Below are 18,730 nucleotides of genomic sequence, written 5' to 3'. Positions count from 1 at the left end.
TAAAAATTAACACAGAATTTTGTCAATTTTCAAAAATAATTTTTTTGGGCAAACTTGGGGTTTTTTGGACTTTGTGTAAAATTGTTTCATCAGTTTTTCTAATTTTTTGGACTGCTCACTTCTCTTTCTTAGTCTCTTGCTATTTGTCCTATTTTTATTTTATCTGATATTATTATCTGAATCAGGTAGGTCCATTCAGCACGTTGCTCAATTCTCTAGGCTTAGATTAGCTAGCTCTCAGATTTAACGTCTAGTCTGTCCATATCTTCTGACGACTGGGCGACAGATGGAGATTAGACAATATTTTAGAAATCTAAAATTATTTCATAGAGGTTGATAGACCTGTGAAATATAATTCTATAATAGAATAATTCCATGTAAAGTTTTACTCTTGCCATAAATTGTAAATGCCGTTATAAATTTGAATGGTGCAACCAAATTTTTACATTGTTGTGTCTCTTTTAACCCTAATTGTGACTTTTGACAAAATGACCATTTTTTATAAAAATTACATTTATCCTTATCAGGTAGGTCCAGTTAGCATCCAGTAAGACCCAGTATTAAATTGAAATTCATTTTTATAACATCTCCATTCAGAGAGTCTATAGCTGTTTTTGTCTCATTTATGTCAGGGTTCACGATACAGCTCTAATGGGATAAATATTTTGACACCCTTGCACAATTCAAACAAGAAATTTAGTATTAGCTAAACAAAAAAACTGTAAGTTCATCCTGCTGAAATGAGTATGCCTTTTTTATATTACAATTGATAGATTAGCAATTTCTTATACTTTTCAATGATATTTAAAGTATAACTTTTGATAACCCAAAGCAAGCTTTTTCGAAAAGGAATTTGACTAACGAAAGTTGTGCTTCTGTTGCCAATGTTAATGAGACAATCAAATTCAAGGTTACTGAGAAACTGTTTGGTTTGTTTGGCTACACTTGTGACCCTTCTAAAAACTTCATTATCATGAGATTTATTAGTCATTTTTATCAATATAATTTGAAACCAAGTCAATCTTAAAACTATTAGAAAGTATAATTTTTTTTGAGGTTCTTGTTCATTAACTGAACATTTTATCAAATGTTACAAACGTTTTCAAAATAGGTGAGCTGAAAAAAAACTTTAAGGTTAGAGGTTGGATAACATTTGACCATGATGCTAAAAAGCGCTATTATAAAGCATTTGGTAAATTTGAAAGAGTTGAAATTTGATGATTTAATAGTAAGGTTCTAAAAGTTTAGTTTAGAAAACTTGTACATCATTGCAAAAAGGTTTAAAGTTACTTGACTATTGTCTGTTTTTAACAAACCATTTGTTATTTATTTTACAAATAACTCCTCTATCTTGTATTAAGTCTGTGTTTAATTAAAGTGAGATGATGGACATAATAGAGATGTTTTGAATTACTCTGTAATTTCATTTCTATCTTTTTTGATCACATTATAGTGCACATACTGTGCCAAGTCCTAACTGTCATGTGAAGCTAAAGAAAAAAACTTTGTCAACAGGACAAAAAATTTCCAGAGAGTAAAATGACAACAATTTCAAGGTTTTGAGAAAGAGAAAGTATATATCAATCTTTTCTACATGTACATTGCCTTAATTCTGTACAGTTTGAAAGAGGAAAGAATAGCTGATCTTAGCTCAATAGGGCTAATTATGTCATATCATTTTCATTACGCTCTCATGTCTGATGTGTTGATTATGTTTGTCATTCTCTTAGAACATCCTGATTTAAAAAGAAAACTTTGCTCAAGTCTTTTTTAAACAACAATCTTAGTATCATTTTTATATGGATGTTTACAGAGATATTTCTGTTTCTATTTTATGTTTTGATTTCTTTTAAAATTATTTTTTTCTAGAAAAAAAAACCACAAAAATAAATTATTTTGAAAATGAATCTGTCGTTATCATAAATTTTTATTTTTTGAATTGAAATATGGATAGTGGAAAATCAAGTCCATCCAATCTTGTTCGCTCACAATCACTCAGATTATCAAATTTTAACCGGACATCATTAGTACGTAGAAATCAAAGTGTAAGTGCAAAACAAGTGAAATTCTTTCGTAATGGTGATCAATATTTCTCTGGTTTGAGACTTGCTGTTTCCATTGACCGTTACAAGGAATTTGAATCATTGTTAACAGAGTTGTCGTCAAAATTGAATTTACCTACTGGAGCAGTTAGATATCTTTTCAATGCAGATGATGGATCTTTAGTATCAGATGTATCTCAACTTCAAAATGGAATTTCTTATGTTTGTTCATCTTCTGCATCATTCCGTCAAATCGAAGGCGGTTACGGAAAGTTGGTTCCAAATTGGTCCAATATCAAGAGATCAAGAAATATTTATCGACCACTTAAAGTTTTAGGAAATATAGAAAATTCTTTTCGTCTGGATAGTAGTAAAGACTTTATTAAACCCAAATTGGTGACGGTAATAAGAAATGGGAAACCACCGCAGAGAAAAGTAACTCTGTTATTGAATAATAAGACAGCAATATCATTGGATCAAGTACTTGACCAACTGTCAGCAAAGGGATCGTTAGGGAAGGTGGATAAACTTCATACTACATCCGGAAAACCAGTAAGTTTTTCATTTTTCCATTTTTAGGGTTAGTTATAATTATTTTCTGGTAAATCTATATAGGGGAAAGTAGACCAGAGTAGACCTTCATTTTGATGAAAATGAAAGCTTTTATTTTATGTGAAAAGAAATGTTCAGACCATTTTTCATGGGATTATATTAAAATTTTAAAAATTGATGAGCTAGAGACTAATATGAAAGGGGTTTTTTGCTATAGAATCTTTTATAAATATTATCTCTACGAGCAAACAGTTTGGTTTTGAAATTATTTTTTATTTACAAGACAGTTGGAGTTCAAGGAGATTATTTTTTTGCCTCATCAGAGAATAGTTTTTTAAAAACTTTTTCATATTCATTTGTCAATCAATGGTCCTCTATTGCTTTCCAAACAGGAGAGTAGTAAAATTTTCAAAATATGTTGTTAAACTCCCCCTATTCCTCTCTACTCACTATTTTTGTTTAATTAGTAAGTCCATATCTGTTTCCCTTCTTAAAGCCTATTAAAACATTGATGTCATCATTTGACCAAGCTCTAAACTATTTCAACGTTTCTCCTTTAAATTCCTAAAATCATTATATGCGTCTGAAAAATGGAAGATCAGTGTTGCGTTTTCAATAAATTCACAAGGTTGAAAAGTTGAAAATAGCTGGAATTATAATCCTGTCCTGAAAAAGTTTGTCTTTTTTTTTGAAAATCATTGAGACTATATTATGCAAATTTTGACGAATTCAATTATTTTGATTCTTATATAAAAACCCCAAAAGTCAATAAAAAAGATTCATTTTTCGACACATCTGATTTTTATCATGATACCATATTTTCAACGAGTCTTTATAACTCATGTATGTTAACCAATATTGTATAAACATGATTGGAAATACCACATAAAACGTTATTAATACATCATTTAAGCAACTCTATGTTATTGCAATGAAACTCGCACTTTCACTCGTCACAATAACAGTATTTTGGCATTCATTTCTCAAATATTTTAACGTCATTGTGTTCAGTTTCACCACCGATGGTTAGTTTTTGCTTTATAACATTGCCTTTAACAAACTCCCTCACCCTTCCTGACAGAAGAATATTTGATATTCACAAATGTTTTCTTTTATATAAGGATTTAACATCAGACTTTTACCACACATTTGTCAATGGGGTTTTATTTCGGAGTACAGACAGACCCTGCACAACTTGGAGAGTGTCGATAACTCAGGGAAACCCAGGGCAATTTATTTTCCAGATTCCACGGAAAACATTTTCTTGAATAGCATTCAAAAATTTGTTAATTTCGTCATCAGTTACAAAATAAACTAAAGGTCAAATATGTATAATTTGTAAGTTTTTAATGAAAATGCATCTCGATTTGCTCAAAGCCCTCTATCTGAATCTTGCATTTGGAAGTTAAGAAAACAATCGAGGTTTTGCAAAGTATATTTTTTAAACACGCAGTAATATATAGCTTGTTTGTTTTCATTCAAAACCCATTATCGAATGCAGTCAGCGTTACCATAATTTTTCCTCAATGAAATTTTCAGACAAATTAGTACGAGTAATTACTACTAGCTTTAAACTGTCTAAACACTTAATGAAAGTTCCGGATCAAAGTCTTTCCTGTTATGTAACGCAGAGAGAATCTGCACAAATGATTTAAATGCTCCCTGATCCTATGAAATGTCCAATGATTAACTATTTCATCATCTTATTCCCTGCTAATTTTACGCTCGCAAGTGTCCTATTCGTAATAATTATTTAGTAAGAATCAACACAGATTCATAACAGAAGAGAGTGTCTCGAACTCCCGTTCCTGCCATTCCATCTTCTATTGAATGTAGATAAAACTGTCCTAAGTAAATTAATGACCTATCAATATCAATTATGAACGCCACATTATATCTCTCAACCCTACAGAAAAGGACCTTCTTTCCGGTTTTAATAAATACTTGATCTTCATGACGTAATCTTTCATACGGAAACACCCGAAAGCACCGGGCGTTTGCCACCAGTTTTGAATTTAAACAATGAAGCTGGTGGCAAACACCCGGTATTTTTTGTGTGTATATCAAGAATTGGATTATTACATGTGATGAAATCAAAATATTCTCAACTTCAGTTGAGCTAGAATCTGACAATTTGTGTCTGCGTATGTCTGTGTGTCACAAAAACAATAGGGCTGTCTGGAGACTTCAAAAATGGTCGGATTCGGCTCATTTCGCAAATTTGTTCCTTGGGTGAATATCTGAGTGTTTTTTCAATTTATCAAAAAATTTGATTTTCAAGGCCTGGGCACTTATCTTTTTGTGTTTTTTGCTACAATCGGGCCTATGAATAATTTTACCCATTTGAAATCCAAATTTTACAAAGACTTAAAATCATAATGATCTCAAGCAAGATTGTAGATGCTTCCTGCTGTAAATTTGTGGTCCTCTAGTAGATATCCTCACTGTCAAAACTGGCAATGTTTGCTTTTAGGGAATTGTTTAAAATTTAAGGCCCATCTGTCCGGGATTGAATCCAACCATTAAAGCAAATATCCCCCCTCTAATCCCATCCTATATCACATTTCAGTTTATCATACTGGAATGAAAAAGTATACTGGAATGCTTATTAGCAGTCCTTATTATTGATATGGACACTGATGTTTTATGAAAATATGAATGAAATGAAAATTGATGTTTTATCTCTCGTTTAGATACGTGCGTTACGAGATTTATTCGACGATACTACTGTTTTTATCGCGCTTTCCACAAACGAAAAGTTCCCTGATGATGGAATTGAACTCGACCCTAACAGTAAGTCCTCTAATTGCTTTGATATTAATCCCCAAGTCCAAAAGTTGCAGCTTTTCTATTTCGACTCTCTAGTCTACCGGATGTACCAGGGGGGGGTCAGGGTCCATGATACCAACCCAGGGCCCAAAAACCTGACTTTTTGAAAGTAGTAGACACCACCACCCCCTAAATTGGTATCAATACCAACTTGAAAACTCCAATTTTTCTGAAAAAGGGGGGACCCACCCCCCTAAATTGGTATCAATACCAACTTGAAAACTCCAATTTTCTGAAAAAGGGTCCCCCTAAATTGGTATCGATACGAACTTGAAAATCCCGATTTTTCTGAAAAAGGGGGACCCCCCCCCCCTTAAACTGGCTATCAGTAAAAATGCAAGAAGTTATATGCATAGGATACTACATACAAGGGACGCTAAACTAAATCTGTGGATGTTTTTATTCAAAGAACATTCCTCTTATTAATCACTTATATTATTGTACCACACTTTAGACTCCTGAACATGAAAACAAGTTTTTCTCATTCTAACACAACGTAAATTAAGTTTCTTGAACTAAATTGGCAAAATGTATCAAATTCATAAAACTAGTCCACCCGGGGTGGAAGGGCAGTCAGGCAAATTGACCGACGGGTATGTGCGGCGGTTAAGGGTATGTTTTTCAAAATATGTAAAGGTGGACTTTTAATAAATGCACTGGATGGGTGGAAATTTCAGCAAATCTAGGAAAAATTGCAAATTTTGGCTCGAAAATCTTGATTTTTTTGCTCTAAGAGTTTAAAATTTGAAAAAATGCACTAAGGGTTTGTAAGGGTATGAATTTCACCGATTCTTTTCTGCACTGTAAGAGTGCGATTCTAAAAGCCATTTTTTTCGTCGCACATAATGTCAGTTGGTAAACCCACTGCCCCCGGGCTAGTTGATAAACTACACTAGATAAAAAACTCATTGTATTAGGCAAGCCTTGAGTCTTTGTAACAGCCTGTATGATGAACGTTATGTACAGAAAATTTTATCACGACTAAAAAAGATCTAAGATCTGCTAAGACTTGATTCAACTTGTTCAACTCTAGTTTTGAATGAATTTTGGTTGATTGAAAGGATTGAGAGCAGCCAAAGTTAAATAAGAATTTAACTTCAATTATAGAATGAAGAATGCTTTTATATGGAATCAGGGTATAGTGTAAACGATTCAAATAAGTTTTTATCCTTACATTATACAATATTTTAAGTCAGATACCAATTTCAAATTCAGAAATTAAAAAAAGGGGGAACCACCCCCTCATTTTGGTATCGATACCAACTTAAAGATTCCCTAATTTTCAAAAAAAGGGGACCCCGCCCCCTCCTTTTGGTATCAATACCAACTTGACTTTTTGAAATTTGAAAAAAAAAATTCACACCAACCCCCGGCCCTGGGTTTGGTATCTGGATCCTGACCCCCCCCCCCTGGATGTACTGTATGAAAATTTGTATAAAGAAGTTGACAAATAATTGTGTCCAGTTGTGTCCTAGTAATGGTTTCTTCGCATGGTCTTTTTACTTTTTTGGTTAGATTAACTCATACTGTCATAAACCAAACACCGAAGGTTACTCGTTTTTTAAATATAATCTCTGTTTTTAAACCAAGAAAATACTGTTTGAATTTTTTGGCGGTTAAGTTTTGTTGTAATAACAACGGTTGTTTCAAATTTACGAGAAAGAAAAGGGTTTATCTGCCTTATTCATCGCGTTTGGAATTTTAAGACGTAGAGATTTTCTATTATGAACGACTCGTCATCAATGATATAAGATGTACAATCTCTCCTAATGTGCTTTCATAAAATCCCCTTTGGTTAAATTTCTCGTGATGTACGTGTGCCCTACAAGTAATAATACTAGATCCGTAGTTATTAAGAGTGAAAATATCATCGGGGTACTGTATCACAATTTCAAGGTAGAAAATCCGTCATGGAAATTGAACAAATTCAAAGTAGTGTTTTGAACTAATGTTTCACTGGTCATAATTGTGTTTCCTCTTTCTTACTTTTAAAAAAGGCACGAGGAAAGAGTTTCTGTTCTCAAAAATGAATTATATGACCAGATCACGAGGAAGTGGTACAACTCTGCCAAACGCAATATCAATCAAAACTAGTTATTAAAGCACCACGCGTTTAATTATAAGTACAGAAATTATATGCCCTTGTTGTTGTTTTTTATCAACGTATAGATAGTCCCTTGATTTGCTTACCGAGAGATTTGTGTATTTCATTGGCAGGTTATCGCATCACACCGTACCGTGAAATGAAGAAATCGAACCAGATGGCTGTCAGAAGATCGAACTCCTTGAGACACAACATGAGATATAAAGATGAAAACGAAAATATGTCTCGTAAGTCTCATTATTTCACTTACTCGTATTTAGGTATATTTCTATTAAAAGTCTGCCTCCTCTGTTTAAACCAGTATTTTAACTAGAGTAAAGATCGTTTAGCCATCTATTTCCACGCAAATTGCAAGGTCGTTGTTGGCTAGAGTCTCGCTGGGTCTGTTGGTTTTCGAAGCAAGGGATTGGAGGTTGTTCAGCACTCATGACTTTTTAGTTCAAAATTTTACTCTTGTGAAAGTGTACAGTGTCTGCTGTAACTAGATTGCTATAGACACTCAGGGTCGGCTTCATTCTACGCTGCATGCAATCAACGAGTTGTTGAATTGTGCATGCAGGTATTCATCAGGCAATATGTAAATGATTGTTCTAAAGTTTATATTGATTCCGGATATTTTTTTTCAGTATCAAATATTCGAAATTTAAAGAATGGTGCATTGCCTAAGGTATGTTTTTACTAAAGTTCTCTTTATTTTGTATCACTTCACCTCTGCTAAATGTATCTTTTCAAAAGTGTGCAAAAACATGCCATGAGACATAAAAGGGATGGGGGTACATTTTGACGAAGTTAATAAGGTTAACGATTTTTTAGCAATCTGTTTTTTTTACCTTCATGTCTATAACTCTCTTGTGTCGATGAAAATTCATGGTTTTCATCATATTTGTATTTTAACAATGTCAAGTTTACGGTCAATTTGTTTACAGCATGCACTGTCAGCACGACAAAGTGTGCAGCCAAGAATACGAACCACGTCACGTAAAGAAGAACAGAAAAATAAAGAAGAATTGTAAGTGACCTTCAGTTGTTTTTCACCATTTTCTATAAGAATTAATAACTATTGTTTATGTTCAAGCGTTCTTTTCTTTGAGGTACTTTGAGCCTCAAGGTATTATAAATTTGAGCTATTTATGATCATACCCTATGATTTTAAAATCTTGAGCGTTCTCAAGAGTGAGACACTGCAGGTTCTGGGTTTGTTTTTTTGGTTTCGTTTCTAAGCCCCATTGTTCTTACAAAGATTTTCTAATAAAAAAGTGTGCCAGATCCACTCACTCTTTGTTTGGCAACACTTTTGTCATTGCTAAACCTTGACAGTCTTGACAACCTTTGAAAATGCATTTGTTTTTAAGTATCTATTCCGTAACGCTAACGGTATTTCTTGTCTTTTTTTATTAGATATCCGACGTCCGTCTTCGCAAGCGACTCTGAATCAGGTACATACTATTTTCTTCTAAATTCTTTCTCACACTGGACGTGTTCAAGTCGAAGTAAACAGTTTCGAAAGTTTTTTAGTTTTGAAGATAATTATAACCGCAATTAACTTTCTTAACCTTTTTAAAAGTAATAATCAGCTTTAACTTTAACATGTAACAGATAGCCTTCTATAAAAAAGTTGTTTGCACGATTTCTGTGCTACATATTATGACTAACTAACTTGTTAAAAAGATATTTTTTACTGGCTAATCTTAACCTTCTGTATCTGTTGTTTAAAAGTATACCTCGTACTGATTCCAACTTTGTTCGTGTCTCTTGCAGATGACGAGAAGATGGAAATGTTTTCAAACGAAGTCTAAATTAAAAACAAATTTAATCAGTTAAATTGTAATTAAACTTAAAGTGATCATATTATCCGCTTCTAAATATTTTCAAAATAATGTACAGAAATAAGAGATAAACTTTGTAAATTTTAGTAAAAATGATATTATACTTTCGTTTTCTTCCTTCGCCACTCACTGTAAAGCATTCAGCAATCGTGCAAACACTTTTTTGGGGGAAATTATCATAGAAATACTTATTACGTACTTTGGAAATTATAATGTGCACGTTGCATTCTTCACAGGAGTGCGAGGAAGAAAGTCGAAGAAAAAAGCCGCTAAAACTTTAAACAATACTGACAGTAATAATAGTAACAGTAAAACAATGGACATATACAGCACAGTGTGGTTAAGCGATTATGAATCGATTAAATCTGTCGGTAGTAAATCGTTAAACACGAGTGCTTCTTCATTCACTGAGAGCATTAACATGTCCCACTCCACCCCTCGTCGTCCCATTGCTAACCAAACAATTAATATCCCTGTTGCTGGGCAATCAACTAAACAATCAAAATGGCGGACATTGAGTTTACCGGAGCTCGAAATGTCGACGTTGACGGGTGATGATTTAACCGAACGTTTTGTACGTTTACAACTTGAGCAGGACAATCGCGAATTACGTTCCACCGTTGATACGTTACAACAGACATTGGAACAAGTCAAAACGTCCGTCTTCCCTTACGAAGCGGAATGCTGTGACGAATGTGCGGATAGCAGAAACACACTGGATAGCATCTTTTACGAACTTTCTCATAAAATGCATCGTAAAAAGCAATTAGAATATCGTGATTACACTCCGTCTTTCGAGCGAACAGAGAGTGGTTACGACACATTACAACCACAAGACTCCTCTCTTCATCGGCTTTCATCTACTTTTGACAAACAATCCAACCATTCTTTACTTTTATCCTCAACAGAGGAACACCAAAGTACCCCGGAAGATTATTTCCAATCTCGATTAGTCAAACGCCGAACTGCTCTTGCCAGTCATGACACTTCGTGCTGTATGGTCCAATGAAACACCTAAAATTTAAACCATAGGTTAAAATATATTTATAAATCTTAATTTATTATTTTAAACATTTAAATTATTTTCTTATAATGAATATAACTTGCTAAATGAAATTAACCAATACAAGTTCAATCCAATCAATCAACCAATTAATCAATAATGATCATATAAACAAACAATTATTATAGTACAATTTGTTAGCGTAGAATTTTACCCTGACTCTCTCTGAGTGTAACGGATTCATTTTTCATCAAAATTATAAAAGAATTCTAAATCCGTAACTTCTTATAATATAAAGGTCATTTCACGGTCGAAACGAATCATGGGTAATCAGGATTCACTGCGATCTGATAACGACTTTCTGTTGGTCTAAATTGTTTTCATGTATTTGCGTTTAACCAACGGGAGACCGTTATGGGGGCGTAATCAGTCCTGATTGTAACCCATGATTCATTTCGACCGTAAAAAGGTCTTTAGAATGCTCTCAAAAAATGATAAAGGCGGGTAACTTTTTAGCGAACTAGCGAAAGTTCTTGCTTCAGAGGCTCATAATTAATAGCTATTACAATCAAACTTTCAATCAACTTCTGGAATTTGGCCCCTATTTGTTACTAGAAATAACAAATTTAGTCTGTACTGTGAAGTCGAAAATGTACTTCCCATATCAAAAGTTGTCCATTAATCGACACTTCTACTTTAGACAACACCTAGTCTGACCCTCTTTACAGTCTTCGATGAGGTGGAAAGTGGAAGGTGGAAGGTGGAAGGTTTAAGGAGAATTTTCTCTAAAAAATTAACCCATTGGGTTTTAGCCAAGGTTTTGAAAAAAATTGGTCCATCCAGTAATAAGCGCATAATAAAAGTCATAAATTATCATCTTGGTCACCCTTTTGATATCAATCCATAAAAGAGGTAAACACAATTGTTCCACAATGCTTTGATCGCTGGGTCTGTAAAGTTCATTTCAAATTAAGACTGTATGACATGTAAACGAATTTCAAAACCCAGCTTAATTTTGAATTACAGTCAAAGATTTTAGATTTTGTTAGTTTCGCCAGAAATATAGATACTCAAATAAACTATTCTCTCGGAAAATGGGTTTCATTCCTGAAGTCAGAAATATTTGTCAACCTATGGGTTGGTAAACCAGTTCTTTTTACAGCTTCAGCTGCTCAACTTTTCCCATGACCTGTATTGATCAAAGTAGGGGACAATGTAAGGACTAACAATTTTTATCAAAAGTCTATTTAGGTATAAGTATAAAAATCTGAAAAGTTAATGAAGTAGCCACTTACACTTTTGCAAAGAAAAAAAATAAAAGCATGATAGTCTATTTGGTCAAAACTGAACAATCAAAACCCTAAATCCCATAAAAAGCTGAGAAATCTGATTTTAATACCCTTATATGTAAGCGTGAACATTGTGAGAACATTACGGAAAAATAAAAAAAGATTCACTGGTTTTATGAAAAAAAACCGTGTACTTGAACCTTTGAACTGATTAAGAAAATCAATATGGAAGGGCAAAAAAAAACTGACAAAGAGAAACCTCTGGCAACCAACAAACAGACAAATAGTCTAAGAACTGTTTCGGTATAAATTCGATGTTAAATGCAGTGGTAACATCAACGGACTGAGTCTATGGGACCAATGAAGTACAGCCGAAAGCAAAAGTCCGTTCGCTTTAAATGTAGAAACCATAAAAAAGTGCCCAAAATAAAGGGAGTTTGGTCTTTGTTTTTAAGTGGAATTTGTTACTTTCTATCCAGCATTTGTGTAAAACCACACAGGTCGCGCAACCGAGGCTGGGAATAAGTCTTAGAATTAGATTTCGCTTCGATTTCTGGATTCCTAAAATACATATGCGTTAAATAGTTTATGATGTGGGATATATTTTCACAACTCCACCCGCTAAACCCTCCTCTTTATTCATTTAATTTTTTACACCCGCTTCATTCTCGTTCAATGTTTGTTGTTTGTTTACCGCAAATCCATTTCACTGTGCATTCAGTTTTTCGGTATCCTTGGCTAGATTTCCCATGGATCAAAACATAGATATCCAAATAATGTCTTTTATAGACCCGTTTAGATTATTGATCCATGGAAGATTTGAGAAAGTTCCACCATCCCATATTTAATGCTTCAGACCTGCAATCTATAAGAATGTTTGCTTGTCCGAAATTTTTTAGGTATCATGCAGAATTCAAAAATGGTCGGATTTGGCTAAAATGTTAAATTTTTGTTTCTAGGTTTGCCATTAAAGAGATTTTCATATCATTCTTGAAATTCTGATCGGCCTGGCGAGTTTTTCGCAAAAATTAGGTCTTGAGGAAGAATTATTACTTTGAAAGGCTTCTGCTGAAAATTTGCACACTTTCGTTGGGTGAATGTCTAGGGTGCAAGCTTTTCACAATTAGCTGTCAAATCGGACAAAACGAAATCTGTAAAAAATCCCATTTGGACATTTTGCAATGATAGATAATGAGCTGAAATTTTGTTTCAATTTAAACTGGTCAACTCCAATTTAACATCTGGTTATTGCTTAAATTAATGCTCATCTTTTAAGAATACTGTTTTGGTTTATCTGATTGCTCATCTAAACGAGGGTTCGTCTCGAACGTTGAAAAAACGTTGAGTGGCAGCCAAATTTAGTTGGATGAAACTCTGAAGAATTATGTTTTATGCAACATCTGTTGTTTTAATTGGAACAGTTTAACATTGTTTTTAAACTTTGAACAGATCTTGTGCAATTAGTTGTTTGAAAGTATTTCGACGTATGTGCTCGTTATGTAGGGTGCCAGAATCTCGCAGTTTTTCTTCATGACGCTTTTGAAGAATATTAGATTCTTCGGATGTGAAAGTCCACTCTCTCAAACACAATCAGTGTGTGTTTTTTGAGAACGAGAATAACGGTTTCTTAGTATTATCATCAATCCCGTCTACTAGCGTTGGTGTTTTTGGACTAAAAGAAGAATTTCTCTGCTTTCTGCCGATTGTGATTTCTTGTTCAAACCTTATGAAAAGTCGACGACGAGTCTTTCCTCTAACAGTATATTTTTGGTGAATGTACTTTCATTGCTTTTTTGAATTTTTCGTGCTGGTATAAAGTTGCAGAAATAGTGTTGAGCCTATCTCAATTTTGCTGACCTACCGTTTTCATCTTCTGACATCTTTTTCGTTTGATCGTTATTAATTTAACATCCTCCACACAACAAGCTTCGAAAGTACTTTCCCTTTGAAAGGAATATATGTTTTACAGTGTAATCGCACGATGGGTTATTTTTTCTTATTTGGCACGCCCTCAAAGAGAGCAATTAATCGTTAATTGCATCCTGCAGAGAGCAATTAATCGTTAATCACACTCTCCAATGCTGCGCCAATGTTTACAAAATTGATTTTAATGTTTTTTCTTACATTTTTTTTGCATCGAACGTTTTAGTTGCATTCGAAATTTATTTTGTGAGAAAGAAAATCAATAAACAACAATAAAAGAAAGACATAAAGAGAAGAGAAAAATATAAAACTCTCTGTGTAATTTCTGTAATTTACTTTCCTAACTGGGAAAAAGTAGTGAAAGCCATTGTGCGATTAGCTCGTAATCACATAATAACTCGTACAATTCGAAAATTGCACTCGTGATTTTTTTGTTTCGAATTTTCCTCGTCCTTTCGGACTCGGAAAATTAATAACAAAAAATCACTCGTGCAATTATATTCGAATTGCACTCGTTATCATGTGATTACATCTACTAATCGCCAGCCGTGCAAAATTACTCGAATCTGATTGGTTTAGAGGAGTGAGATTAATCGTTAATTGCACTATTACCACTTTTTGCACTCTTCGGCGGGGGGACACTTTTGTCCCCTTATTCTTTTCTCTCCCAAGTCCTGTGTCAGAGACTTTTTTCTTCAATATAAAAAAGAACAAAGAAATTTTACGTTACAATAGCTTCTTTTAATTGAAAACAAAGAAAATATTTCACTGCAATGTTTTCTTTTAAACAAAAGAAAAAAGGAGGTTTTCGGATGTTTACTGACGATTACTAGTACTAATTGTTATGCTATTACTGATGGTGCCGAATCTTTCCACCTCATATTCTGTCATTTCTACACGAGGAAATTTTCCTCTTGGTATTCATATGGCAGTATTGAATGACAAGCATCGATGCTTTCCACACGGGATACTTTTAGTCTAAAAATTTGATGACTGTTATGTAAGCTCAATCAAAAGTACACTATTGATATCTGTTTTGAGATATTTCATCCAGTCATTTTCCTATTTTTCTGACCTCAAGCATTCTTTAATTGTTTCAATTTTGATAAAAACGTTGTCTTTATTTGTTATGCGTCACAGATCTGTCATAGCCTCATAGTCTTTTTGCAGGGCTGGTATACTTATAATACGCCGGATGTAGCTTTGTTATTGTTGGTCAGCTTTAGCAATTCGAGATGGTTGTTTTGTATGTCCAACAACTTGTCAGAAATATCACATGTTAACTTTTTGAGACTGACCTCTTTTTGAGATTGACATCTCTTCCATTTCTGTTACACGCTTTTTTTTTATAAGAATACACTTTATAAGAATGTCCATGATGAAAATGGCCAAAAAATTAAGAATATGCTAAGAATATCACCATCATGGAATTTTGCTACTCAAGCGAAGAATGCCATTTTTAGAGCATTGTTGATTATAAATTGTCAATTACCCCCAAGTAAGGCTCACTCCTTTCACAAAGATGCCATCTTATGCTTGAGACGTATGTAATAAATGTTAAATCTAGTCTGAATTAGGACCCTAACCTAAGAATATGCTGTAAGAATATTTTAGGATGATTTTCCCAAAAAAGTTAAGAATATCCATGATGAAATTGATTTACACCATTCTTATAAAAAAAAGCATGTATTATAAGAAACATGACTTATAAAATATTGAAGCATTCTATTTTTGATATCCAGGTCGTAGTGATGTAGCTTTAAATAGATCTGTTGCTATATGAAGTAGGAGGTATTTATAACTGTGTTGCCAATTTCATGCAACCACTTTCTGTCATTTTGGACCCTATCAAGGTCCTGTCTGGACACGAAAATTGCGTTGCTTTCAGTAGTGTACTGTTTCTGTACTCCTTGGTATGAAAGAAACGAAAACATCTTGTCGACGTGTTGTCGAATTTTTCACATGCCATACTATTATTGGGAACGATTAAATTGATAATCTTTTACTCGAATTTTCTTGCTCGTGCGTGGACTTTCGCCCTCTTTATTTTCATCGGGAGCTGTTTCTTATCAAGTGACGTTTAATACCTTCTATGAAGCAATTATCTTTGTGTATGATTTGTAAGAAATAATGCCCTTTTCGCCAAATATTATCAATCAAGCACATTTGAAGTGAAAAGCTTTAATTTCTATCGATCCATTTTATACAAGATGATTCAATAACGATTGTAGTTAAATTGTTAAGGGTTTACGGATTCTGATGGCTAGGTATGTCATATAAGAAAGAGGTTGTCTTGTTGTCTTTTGTTTGTTTCCTATAAAAGATGGAATTCCGTCCGTTTTTTCGACACATGATTAGACTTGTGGAATGTATGGCATTGAGGCGTCAATGAAAACCCTATCCATTTGCGGTGATGGTCTCTGTAACTTGTAAATATTTGTGATCTGATTCAATGCAGCTGAGATATATTTTGTATTCATCTCATTCAAATCTTTCCACAGGTTCCTCCTATCATTCAGTGTTTCATGTTGGTTTCTCAGGATTTCGCTTGAAAGTTATTTTTGGGGGTTGGGCCCCTTTAATTCAGAAGCTAAAAATCAGGAGTTTTCATTCCTTGCTTCCTTCCTCAGCTGGTTTTTAGTTAACAAGTTTGATCCTTCTTTTGAACTCGATAATTTTTTATGAGGTCTTTTTGCCCACAAATATCATAAGTGATATTTGTTACATCAGGAAAATCTGCTGCTTTTTTCTGTAAGATGAATAATTCATAATCTCCTTGAAAACTAAAGGGGGGATATTTTTTATTTTTATAACTTTCTTACTATGAGGTGAATCGGTTGAATCGAGTTCATGTTTTATTTAAACTGCTGTCTTGATTGTAATCATTTTGAAGAATAGAAGATGTGAAAAGAGGAAAATGAAGAAAAAGAAGAAGGAAAGTGATAATAAAGAAAAAACATAAAAATTTCGTGTTTTTGTATGGGTAGTTGTAAGGTCTTGTAAAAAAAATTATTTATTTGGTCGCCACTGAGACGAGAAGTAGAAGCTGAAGAAATTGAAGATTCAAAACATTTTCATAAAAACCAAAAGATGAACTGCTAACTTTCTGTATTCTTCTACGATCATCCTTAGTTGCGCGACCACAAAATTCTCTCAAAAATTAATGAATGAAAAAAGAATCAAAAAAAGAAGAAATAAATCAAAACTTTCTTCTTCGGCATGGAATCTTCTTCAATCTATCATACCGAAGATCGGGATAGGAGCGGCGGAGATCTATCCGATGCAAGGACACTTATTCAGAGTAAGTATAGAGGGACATCTCATGCATCCATCATTTACCAAAAGGAACCATCAATCAATCTTCAGACTTCCTTAGAGATCTGCCATTAATAAATGATTAAACTTTTTGTCAGTTATAATGACCCCCATTGACAATAACACACATAGAAACAGTCCTAATTTAATTTTTTTTAGCATTAAATTGTTACTTTTAAACTTAAAACTGTTATAAAAGCTCCTAACTTATTTATTTTAGTTTATAGCTGGTATGATAAATCAGTGGATATCTTCAAATTGATGATAATAACCAGTGAAATATTTTGTTGAATTCATTGATTTCTATAAACGAATGACACAGTCATTTCCTCTAGCATTGTGACATAACTCATTTAATGATTAATAACTCCAACCCTATTAACAGCTTAATAGAAGCATCAACTGTTTAAAGTAGTGAGTGATAAAGAAAATCATTTGATTGCAAGCAAGCAGTCTGACGAAAAGTAGCGTAGTGATCAGAGCACTTTTTCCTTGTGAACTAAAATTCGACTCTTGAGAAAAATCAATATTATTTTTAGCGAACTTTTTCTTTTGTTTTGGTATTGCGATATAAGTGCTGTGTGTGTTGAACAGATTAAATGATTTATATACCATGTTTTATCTTATACCTCTTGTCATTCGATTACAGCATCTCTCAAAAACATGTCTTAGTGTTCAAAGTGAAACATTTTGACCAAAACAGATTTCGACTTATCATTTTTCTCATACTTTCTTATCTTTCAGATTGTGAATACGATGTATACTCGATGTTCGGAATAAAAAGAGAAAAACATTCGGTCCATAGCCAATACAAAATTGGCAGGATCATCGGGGATGGCAACTTTGCTATCGTTCGGGAATGCAGGGATAGGTAAGTCAAATTATACCCCTCAAAAGTTGTTTCATTTTATTTCTCGTTTTTATTGTGGTTTCATGTTGATATTTTGAATTTGTATTTTCTTCTTTTCAGAAAAACACAAAAGCCATTTGCCCTGAAAATCATCAACAAAGCCAAAGTCAAAGGAAAGGTAAGTGTACCTACATCGAAAATACTCAATGTGGGTCATCAAAACAAAAGAAGAATACTTTTGAAAATTTTGCTCAATATGGGTCTTCATAACAAAGCAAACTTTGTGGATTTTACTCAATGTTGGTGATCAAAACAGAGAAATCTGCCTGAGAATGGTTTGGTCAATGAATTGAATTGTGCGTTTTTGTTTCTTTTAGGAACATATGATCGAAAATGAAATTCTTATTTTACGGAAAATTAGTCATCCCAACATTGTCAAACTTCACGAGGAATTCGAAACACCCAAAGAAATCTATCTCGTTATGGAGCTAGTACCGGTAAGAAAAGAAGAGTTTTTTGTCATATTTGTCACGTAGGAATTAAAAAAAGCTCTAAGCTCTCAAACATACGTCTGTGATTATTTTGATTCGTATATTTTCTCAGATGAATAGCATTATAATTTGTAATCCAATTTTTCATCGTGATGATTATTCTCTACTCTTCTTTTCAGGGAGGTGATCTGTTCGACGCCATTGTAGACAACACACGTTTCTCTGAGCCTGAGTCCGCTTACATGGTCCACGATTTAGCCTCTGCTATTTTATATTTACACGAACTGAATATTGTCCATCGTGACGTCAAACCAGAGAACTTATTAATCGTCAACCGCGAAGACGGTCGAAAATCTATTAAACTTGCAGACTTTGGACTTTCTATAGAAGTCAAATCTCCCATGTTTTTAGTATGCGGTACTCCCACTTATGTAGCACCGGAAATCCTGGATGAATCCGGGTACGGTACGGCCTTGAAGTGGACAACTGGGCCATTGGAGTGATTT

At 33.7% G+C, this 18,730-nt stretch overlaps 2 protein-coding genes across 2 annotated transcripts in view; one reads left to right on the top strand and one right to left on the bottom strand.

Moving 5' to 3' along the window:
* LOC136806446 (kinesin-II 85 kDa subunit-like) overlaps positions 1-18,730 on the bottom strand; it is a 205,037-nt gene that overhangs the window by 54,885 nt on the left and 131,422 nt on the right. The gene's annotated exons all lie outside the window — the stretch shown is intronic.
* LOC136806470 (serine/threonine-protein kinase DCLK1-like) lies at positions 1,947-18,727 on the top strand. Its single transcript, XM_067063051.1, has 10 exons — positions 1,947-2,594; positions 5,288-5,387; positions 7,641-7,754; positions 8,154-8,194; positions 8,454-8,536; positions 8,926-8,963; positions 17,628-17,754; positions 17,854-17,911; positions 18,111-18,230; positions 18,404-18,727. The coding sequence occupies exons 1-10, from the start codon at positions 1,947-1,949 to the stop codon at positions 18,725-18,727; spliced, it is 1,653 nt and encodes a 550-aa protein (XP_066919152.1).

The sequence above is a fragment of the Clytia hemisphaerica genome, unplaced genomic scaffold (genome assembly GCF_902728285.1).
Source record: "Clytia hemisphaerica strain Z4C2 unplaced genomic scaffold, Clytia hemisphaerica genome assembly, whole genome shotgun sequence".
Taxonomy (NCBI): domain Eukaryota; kingdom Metazoa; phylum Cnidaria; class Hydrozoa; order Leptothecata; family Clytiidae; genus Clytia; species Clytia hemisphaerica.
This window is presented reverse-complemented; position numbering and strand designations above follow the sequence as displayed.

What these genes read in the sequence shown, in the direction of transcription:
- LOC136806470 (XM_067063051.1), top strand. Translation starts at nt 1,947, where the DNA reads ATGGATAGTGGAAAATCAAGTCCATCCAATCTTGTTCGCTCACAATCA. An exon ending in AATTGAACTCGACCCTAACA is followed by an intron (nt 5,388 to 7,640) that starts GTAAGTCCTCTA and finishes TTTCATTGGCAG; the next exon opens with GTTATCGCATCACACCGTAC. An exon ending in TGAAAACGAAAATATGTCTC is followed by an intron (nt 7,755 to 8,153) that starts GTAAGTCTCATT and finishes ATTTTTTTTCAG; the next exon opens with TATCAAATATTCGAAATTTA.